Source organism: Lycium barbarum, chromosome 7 (assembly GCF_019175385.1).
Source record: "Lycium barbarum isolate Lr01 chromosome 7, ASM1917538v2, whole genome shotgun sequence".
Taxonomy (NCBI): Eukaryota; Viridiplantae; Streptophyta; class Magnoliopsida; order Solanales; family Solanaceae; genus Lycium; species Lycium barbarum.
The window spans coordinates 2,395,862-2,405,881 of NC_083343.1; the positions used below are offsets into that span (position 1 = coordinate 2,395,862).

The 10,020-nt window shown below is 34.3% G+C and overlaps 1 protein-coding gene across 1 annotated transcript; it reads left to right on the forward strand.

The window, feature by feature from the left end:
* Positions 1-832: 832 nt before the first annotated feature.
* Positions 833-8,911, forward strand: LOC132602889 (uncharacterized). The gene is made up of 9 exons (XM_060315684.1): positions 833-1,094; positions 3,556-3,680; positions 3,809-3,846; positions 5,642-5,752; positions 5,857-5,936; positions 6,476-6,512; positions 7,307-7,348; positions 8,210-8,349; positions 8,723-8,911. Exons 1-8 carry the CDS (start codon positions 894-896, stop codon positions 8,278-8,280), a joined length of 705 nt encoding a protein of 234 aa, XP_060171667.1. The 5' UTR covers positions 833-893; the 3' UTR covers positions 8,281-8,349; positions 8,723-8,911.
* The last annotated feature ends 1,109 nt before the right edge of the window (positions 8,912-10,020 follow it).

Sequence of the window (10,020 nt, forward strand, 5' to 3'; positions counted from 1 at the left end):
CTTAAAATCTTGCCACAGTTTGGTAACTCAAAATTAACACGAGCCACATGCGGGAAGACCCACACTTACGTTATTTTTTTTTGGGGGGGGGGGGGGGATCCAGTCGAAAAATCAGCCGACGCCCACCCGACTAAAGAGACTGAGAAATTAATTGAGTACAAAACTTATCGTCAAGCTTTACCTTATTAAAGTATCTTGAAAATAATTTGGAATCACCGCCTAATATTAGTCTATGCGTGCTTGCTAGATCACCAATACAGTCAAACCTCTCTATAACAGCAGTGCTGGGTCCGAAATTTTTCAGCTATTATAGAAAATGACTATTATAGACCTATAACAACATTAATATTTAAATAATATTTCGCTATTATAGGCAAAAAAGATGCACAAAAACTAATTTTCATTTTTAATTGCTAAATTCTAAGCTTAATCACACTTTGTATAACGAAGAAAAATCATTTAATGACGAATATATATATATATATATATATATATATATATATATATATATTCATATAATACTTTTTTGGTGGAATAGTATATTAAATGATCAAATATATGGTCAAAATCTCTACACTTATTATTGGTAATCATAGATATTCTATCTTTATAAAGATGGTTAATTATTATATTATTAAAATAAGAAGATAATTGTTATATGGGGTAATTTTGCAAAGAGCGTACTGTTATAAAGTTGGTTGTTGCTGTTATAGGTGAAATGCTGTCATAGAGAAGTAAAATCTATTATTTTTATTCGTTGAAAATAGTTCATATTGCGATAACAAAAAAAAAAATGCGAGGGACAAATATCACTTTGGCTAATTTTTTTTTTTTTTAATAAAACAGAGAAACGAAAAACCGGAACCAAAAAAAAAAACGGAAAAGAGAGGAAAATGAGCAGAGTAGTTTGTAAATCACTAATTCCTTCATTATTAGTTTCTTCTTCTTCTTGTCTTCAATTCAGATTTAAACAATTTCGTACTTCTTCTTCAGCTAGGGTTTCTCGTATGGCTACTGAAGCTTCATCTTCTTCATCTTCATCTCCTTCTCCTTCGTCTGCTATTGATTTTCTAACTCTTTGTCACCGCCTCAAGGTATTGTACTCTCTGCATTACGGATTGTACTATGCGCTATTTGCATTTGATAGCGATTTTTGTATTTGTAATTGCATTATTTCAGTTAGTTTATTAACGTTAGCAGCAGCTTGTACTCTATGCAACGCTTGTTGTACCACATTTCACCGTCTCCTCCTATTGTCCGCTATTGATTTTCTAACTCTTTGTCACCGCCTCAAGGTATTGTACTCTCTGCATCACCGATTGTACTATGCGCTATTTGCATTTGATAGCGATTTTTGTATTTGTAATTGCATTATTTCAGTTAGTTTATTAACGTTAGCAGCAGCTTGTACTCTATGCAACGCTTGTTGTACCACATTTCACCTTCTCCTATTGTCCGCTATTGATTTTCTAACACTTTGTCACCGCCTCAAGGTACGATGCGCTCTGTTGTACTCTGTGCATCACGGATTGTACTATGCGCTATTTTGCAGTTGATAGCGATTTTGTATTTGCAATTGCATTATTTCAGTTAGTTTATTAACGTTAGCAGCAGCTTGTACTCTATGCAACGCTTGTTGTACCACATTTCATCTTCTCCTCCTCCTCCTATTGTCCGCTATTGATTTTCTAACACTTTGTTACCGCCTCAAGGTACGCTGCCCTCCGTTGTACTTTGTGCATTACGGAATGTACCTTGCATTTGATTTGAATTCGCATTTCAGTTAGTTGAAGAAGCGTTGTACACTATGCAGCGCTTGTTGTACCACGCAATACTCGGTAGATTAGGATTTGATATGTATTGAATTTGCGTTTTTTTTTTTTTTTTAATTTGTTGAATGTGATTGGATGATGATGAATGTTTTTATGTATGAATAATTATATTGTGATATATGAGGATCGTAGAGTGTGTAGTTTTGCAGAGAGTTGTACGCTCTGCATCACGTGTTGTACTACGACTCTACTTGCATTTGCACTATTTTAGTTTTGCCTTTTTATGAATGTGATTGGATGATGATGAATGTTTTGTGTATAAATACTGAAAGGCATAATACATAAACTTGGTCTCAGCTGGCACTTATGCCCTCCAACTTTGGGTGTGCACAAGTAGGCACCTCAACTTGTCTAGAGTTGAACATGTGAACACAAATGCTGACGTGACACATAAATTTTGGAGGGCCACATCATTTTCACGTAAGCATTTGTGTTTATTTGTTCAACTTTATACAAGTTGAGGTGCCTACTTGTGTACACTCAAAATTGGAGGGCATACTTGCCAGCTGAGGCCAAGTTTAAGGGTCTGTTTATGTATTATGCCATACTGAAATTGAGATACATGAGGATTGTACTCCGTGCATGATGGATTGTACTAAGCTTTATTTGCATTTGATTGCGATTTTGTATTTTATTTCAGTTAGCTTATTTATTAATGTAGCAGCTTGTACTCTATGCAACGCTTGTCGTACCACATTTTATACTTCCTAGTTTAAGCTTTTTCTTCTTCATGATATGCTTTTGTGTACGAATAATGTAATTGTGATATTTATATGAGGATAGTAGAGTTTGTTGTACTGTGTGAATCATGGATTGTACTATGCTCTATTTGCATTTGATTTGCGATTTTGTAGTTAAAATTGCGCTATTTCAAATTAGCTTAATATATGTAATGCAGCAGTTTGTACTCTATGGAATGCCTGTTGTACGCCGCACTCTGTTTTGTTTTTGTTTTTCTGAATCTGATTGATCAATGTTTTATTGTATGAATATTGAATAATGAAATTATGATAATACGAGGATCGTATTGTGTGTAGCTTGCATAGAGTTGTACGCTGTGCATCACTTGAGCTTGTACGCTATGCAACACTTGTTGTACCACATTTCATACTTCATAGTTTATGTTTTTTTTTTTTTTCCTTCTTCTTCAAATTACATGAATGTTTTGTGTATGAATAATGAAATTGTGTTATATGAGGATCGTAGAGTGTTTAGCTTGCAGAGAGTTGCACTCTGTGGAGCACTTGTTGTACTACACTCTACTTGAATTGTGGTAGTATATGATTTGAACTCGCATTTGCACTATTTCAGTTAGTTTAGTATGTAATGCAGCAGCGTAGTACTCTATGCCGCGCTTTTTGTACCACACTGAATGTAATTCCTGTGTATTAGGATTTGAATACTGAATACCACTAACCGATGCATTTTATGCTGCCTAGTTTATGTTTTGTTCTTTTACCCAAAAAAAAAAATGGTTTATGTGTAAAGTATGCCTTTGCTTATGTTAAGCCTTTAATTATTGTACGTACTGCTTAGTGACTATCTAGGGTAATGTATATGTATGTCTTCAAATTATGACAACGATGTGCTAATTGCTTATAGCTAATTTTATATGGTCACGACTTCACATATCATTCTTCAGACGCTGTTATTCTTGCCTGTGTGATCTTCTTTTCCTCTGTTAACTCACGTGGAAGCTAAATTTTGTGATTGTCGTGATCAGACGACAAAAAGGGCAGGTTGGGTACGTAGAGGGGTTAATGATCCAGAATCTATAGCTGATCACATGTATCGTATGGGAGTGATGGCTCTTATTGGTGCTGACCTTCCTGGGGTTGATCGTGACAAGTAAGTGGTTTTATTAATTGTTTTTTTAGCTTTTATGGTACTTGTATATTCCTGTACTGTGTCTGTTTGCAGTAAACATGTGGATTTTTATAAAAGATAATGTATGCTTTTTCTTTTTCCAAATTTAGGTGTGTAAAGATGGCAATTGTGCATGACATTGCAGAAGGTGAGTCTGTCATTTATGAAGATTCATTTTCTATTTTATTTGCTTTTATGGCTATGACATGAACTAGGCTGATATCATCTAGTAGCATCATCCTATGAGAATTTCTTTTATCTGTTGGGATTCTTCTCTGCATATTTAATTGTTACGATTCTATGTTATTACGAGCTTTACGGAACAAGATTTAATTTAAGAGTAAAAGGTATGGTAGAAGAAATTGTGGATTACAAATAATCACATAAGTTTGTCACCTTTTATAATCTGGAAGAATATTTTAAGGTTGGCCTTTGGTATTACTTCCTTGGATAATGCAGTGTTATCAAAAGCGAAAAGCGAAAAGCGCAAAAAAAGCTCTAAGGTCAGCTGGGGCTTTAAGCGCGAAGCGCATATAAAGCGTGGGCTTTAATGAAAAAAAGCGCAATGGTGCAAAAATACAAATATATATATGTTTAGTCCAAGATTAATAATAATAAGCATGAATAACAAATATATGGACAAAGAAATTGTAAAAATATTAAGATAAAGTGAAATATCAATCATCTAGTTTCACCTCCTCAAGAGTAGGCTCATTGGCAAGGAAAAGTATGTTTTAGAGCCTTGATGACGACACTGAAGCGCACATAAAGCGAGGCGAAGCGCTCAACATGTTTTGAGCCTCGCTTCAGGGCTTAAGAAGCGCGCCTTTGATAACACTGGGATAATGGCATTGACTATTGATCTGCAAACCTTATTTATACCACATTACATCATTTTCTGTACCTGGAAAAGATGAATTAAAACTTACCTGAAATCATTCGTGCCAGACGGTCCAAAGTAAAATTAGTAAACCATGTTATGGGAAATAGATGGATATATAAAAATTACGTTTGCCGAATTGAGATTTCAATCTCGCAAGGGACTTGGGAATTTGTTTTTATGTTTTATTGAGTCAAATGATGCAACTTTCAAGTGCTTTCACAAGAACTCAAATCTTATTTATGAATAGGTGATGTTCAGGGGAAAAAGAAAATAAAACAGAGAAATAAATCAGTTTTCAGTGCTCATTGTTCTTATCTGCGAATGCATAGATGATAGCAGAACATCAACTGGAAATGGAAGTAACCCGTAAATATTTAATGCCCCACCTGACTCGCAGGAGGCTTGTTTACCTGTCAGAAAAAAATATGATGCTTGTTTGTAGTGATTAAATTGCTAAGAATTATGAACCCACAGGTGTATCTAATTTGGTTTAGGTACTTGTATTCCTTTTCTTTAGCTACTTTTAGTCTATTTGAAGAATTTGCACGAATTAGCCCCTACCTAGTTACGAGTTATGACCATCCTAGACAGTTACATCTATGTAAATGAATGATCGTAATATTGCTTTTAGTTAAATAAATGGAGAAGTTAGTTTTAATTGTTTCAAGAGGACTTGTTGAAAGAATTAGTAGAGGCTGTATGACGTGAACTTCAATGGAAAGAACATAAAGCAGCCATTAGAACATGAACTTCAATTGAAAGAACATAAAGCAGCCATTAGAACATGAACTTGAGATATTCTGTCTATTTGAATCATCAATCATTTTCACTTAAAAATACTTTTCTCGCGTAAAGCTTTGAAAATGAGGTTAATCTTTCACAAGATATAGTTCACTTTCATCAAATGATCATCCTTATAACCAGTGTCTTGGTATAGACTCAGTAGCATAATCATATATGTCTTTGGTCTTCTAATCCTGTGGGCTTTTCACTTGAAAAATTTGGAAGCTTCTTATTTAGTTCTCTTTGTCAAATATTTTCTTGTGTTTCTACTGAACAGCAATTGTTGGAGATATCACTCCTGCTGATGGAATTTCAAAGGATGAAAAGAGTAGACGAGAGCGAGCAGCACTAGAAGACATGTGTAAACTTTTAGGTGGAGGATCCCGAGGTATTGCTTCTCTTCACCATTGAGTTCTTGCCAACTAATGTGTATTACGAAAGATTGAGCTTTCTTCTATTCTCGTGTTGATAATTTATTGTTGGGAATTGCAGCCAAGGAGATCAGTGACTTGTGGATGGAATATGAAGAAAATTCTTCTTTAGAAGCCAAAGTTGTAAAGGACTTTGACAAGGTATTGTTTATGTTACCAAAGTTTGAATATGTCCCATCTATATGGTGTTTATGCGGATATGTTTCAATTTATTTTGCGTAGGGATAAACATATAAGTTTACTCATCATTGTATCTTGTCTTCCTTTTTTAACACCATGTCTGTCACTGCATCTTGTTTGCCAATATGTGCATACAAGATATTCAGGACAAACTCAATTAGCATTCATGCATGGTTGTAATAAGAGTTCTTGCCTCATGATAACGGAATTGCTATCCAAGGCTGACTTTTTATTGTTTAAACACCTAGAACTCTTCACATTTTTCCTTTCCTCAAATAGCACGCTTCTGTTCTATTTAAATCGTTATAGTGCCAGATTTTCCTCTATTATTTCAGCCTTTAAGTAGCTTAAAACTAGTTCTGGGATATCCATTCTGTTACCTCATTAAAAAAAAGGATATCCATTCTGTTGCTGTGCTATAATGCTATCTATGGAGAGTTTTCTCTTTTGTCAGCTTAGTCCGCTGCTCTCCTCTGGACTGATATGTTGTTTTCTGTCAGGTGGAGATGATACTTCAGGCATTGGAATATGAAAATGGTATCTTCCTGTTTCTCTCCTTTCCCCCGGATTTTGGATGTACACGGGATGTATAGTTCTCCCTTTGTTCCATTTTATATAACACTCGTTCTTTTTTAGTTTCTTCCAAAAGAGAATGACAAACCTTCTATACTTTGTAAATATTTAACCTTAAAATTTCCATTTACCCTTAATGACATGCTCTTATAGCCATAAGAATATCATGGCATATTTAAGACCTCAAGTTCTAGTGCACTTTTTGTGTTTGATAACCTTCCAGTGCTCTTTTGGAATGTGCCAGAAGTCTTCCTTTCTTACTTAAACTCTGTGGCCAGTCAAACACCACTATATAAAATCCCACCCTCTCCGCCAAGGTCCCATATTAGGTGTCATACAGGATTAGGGGGCAAAATTGACCAATATTGAGTCACATTTCTCCAAAATTCTCCGAGTTCGTGTCTGCATTTTTCATATTTTCTGAACTTAGTTGTCATTCTGCATACTTCAGCATGAGAAATATACACACCATGGTGATGTCTTTGGCATTTAGTGATTATGCTTTTACGTTGTAGGACCTATCTTGAGAATCCTAGCATTCGAATAATGTCAACTTGTTTTTTTAGCTTATACGTACTTGATGCAATTCATTTAGATATACTTTACTAATCTTTCGAATGCTAAAATTACAAGAATCTCACATTGTAATAAATACTGATGTGTCTCTGTGTAATCTATTTGTCTCTTGATATATGGCCTAGTTCCCTCTGCCATAAGAAGTTGCTTTTAAACTAATGCTGCTTTTCTCTATTATGCAGAACAAGGGAAGGATTTGGAGGAATTTTTCCAGTCAACTGCAGGTGCCATGTTTAACATTTTTGTTATTTAATCACAATTCAATTATGAAAATTTTAAATTCAACTCTTTTTTTTTTTTTTTGCTGCCCTGTGGTTAGGTAACAGCCTTCTAGCCCCATCATAACCTGCTATTGCCTTGCCATTCTGACTTAATCACGCATATTGTCCTTGATTGCCAATTTAGTGGTTAACTATTGGGCTTAAAAGTCAAATACCATTCCATTGTCTGAACTCTGGACATTTACATGTGAATTTGTTGAAATGATTAGTGAATAACATAATATTGCCATTTCATTGGAACCATTAAGTTGTTGGAAGTTGGTATTGAAATTTTGTGGATACTTGACCCCTCCCCCTTCTGAACATGAGAAAATCCTGTAACTTGTTTTGAATATTTTTTTTCTTGGAGAATTTAAGTTTGTAGATTTTGCATATACAGTAGATTTGTCTCCACCAGTGATGGAAAGGATTCTCTGATAACCAAAAGATTGAGTTAGACCTATGTAGCAAAGATTTGGAAATTAGATTTCTCAAAAAGGAGAGAACGTGGAAGATATAACCATTATTCTTGTTTCACTTTTTAGTCAGATTGTGTGTATATATGGTGTGTGTGTTTGTGTACACTTGGTCCCCCTGATGAATACATTCACTTGTGCCATGGTAGAGTTAAATAAGGTGACCTTTTGAATGTAACCACATTTAACTCGAGTATTTACAAGAGAAACTTTAATCAAGAAATTCGTAGTCCAAAGTCATTGTAATGATCATGTTACTATTATATTCTTCTTTTGCATGGATCAATTTTGATAATAACCTGTGCCTTTAGCTGATGTGATCTTTGATAACACATAAAATATCTGCCAGGTAAGTTCCAAACAGAGGTGGGTAAAGCTTGGGCTTCAGAGGTAGCATCAAGAAGAAAGAAATCCAACTGAAATGTTGTGGTAGTCAAACTGGATTACAATTTGCACCAGGTGTATGGATGATGACCCAAATTCTAACAGGTTGGTGAAATGATCAGTGGTTAGTTCTTGTCTTTTCATTTAGGAAAGGGAAAAGGTCTAGATTTACCCCATACTATTCAAAATTGTTCAATCTTGTCCTCCGTTAAACTTTTGGGCCATTCTTACCCTCGCTGTTAATAAATTGTCTTGTATTCGCCCTTGCCATTAGCAAAGCTCCTACACAAAATGGGTAAACTCCAAAATTCTTTGAGGAAAAAGATCCAAATTTACCCTTCCAGCTACGGTGGGGTAATATTATACCTAAAGTCTAACGGAGGACAAAGTTGCTCAATTTCGGATAGTACTCGAGCAAATTGAACCCTTTTTCCTTTTAGAAAATTAAAACAAAGTCTAAACTTTTTTCTTTTTCCAGATTACAGGATCACTTGAAACGGACACTAAAATGGCTCTACAATGTGCAGTAGGAATGCTGAGCCCCATGGATTAGCTAACGCTAAAAGAAACGTTTATTTGTTCTGCTTTTTTGCTTAAAAAAGTTTCTGCAACAGAAAAATGCTAAACTTGGTGATATTTGTTCAATTTCATTATCTTGAATTCCTAATTTCTTTTACCTCTAAAGATGCTAGATGATCAAAATTTAGAGATGATCTGATCGTGGGTTGGCAAGACTTTTGAATAATTTACAATGACTTTAATTTTAGAAATAATATCTTTAACAGGTTATGCAATGAAAATATAATAATGCTAGGAAGGTTTCAAAAAATTCGGCTAATTGCGACAAAAAAAGAAGTAGGTATAATAATAGTATATTGTATTCCAAACGGTTGTGGTGTATGTTTAAAACGTGATGCATTGAATTCGAGCCTCGACATTAAAAAGTGAGTCAAATACTATAAGAATCTATGTCCAATGTCTTGTAATTATTTTGAATTTTATTAACTTGTTTCCCAACTATGACTAGTTTCATTTATTCAAAACTTTGGCTGTAATATTAGTATACTGGTAGATTATTCCTATTTAATTAAAGTCAACAAAAGAAGGTCTACCAAGAAAATTTAAGCATAATTATTCCACAATCAGGTGGGTCCCAAGCAATTTGAACCGTGATTGTATGATTAAATAATTGTATCATCGTATTATGGTTGTACAAAAATAAGCTTAATTTAAGCCTTGAGTTTTTTTTTTTTTTTTTCGGGGGGCCTGGAACTTGCTAGGGATAACAACTTGAGTTAGTTATACAGCAGAAAATGACAAAAATAGTTCTTTTATGTTTGAGGATTGGTTTAACATAATTCCTATGTATATCTAAGCAGTTTAATCTTTTATTTATATGGTAACTGATTGAGCAACAGACGACAATAAGTATAATTCATACTAATCACGAGTATCTGCTATCTCCCATTAGCATATCTATCGGATAATTCCGTCTACCCAAATTTGGATGCATGTAAAAGAAGTCATCTCGTAATTTTTTTCTTCTGTTGAAATTTTTGACTTGTAAAAAACACTCATGAGTCATTTAAAGATATTAAAACCATATGTTATACTAATATATGCACAAATTTTTGTGTCAAACAGTTTTATTTTAGTTTCTCTCTCGGTGATTAGAACTTGCTTTGAGGTTCCAACTAAACTTAGAATTATGGCCCATTTGTGAAATAAAAAAGAAAATTCTATTTCCCCCCACTCCATGTATGAATAAAGTGCGAA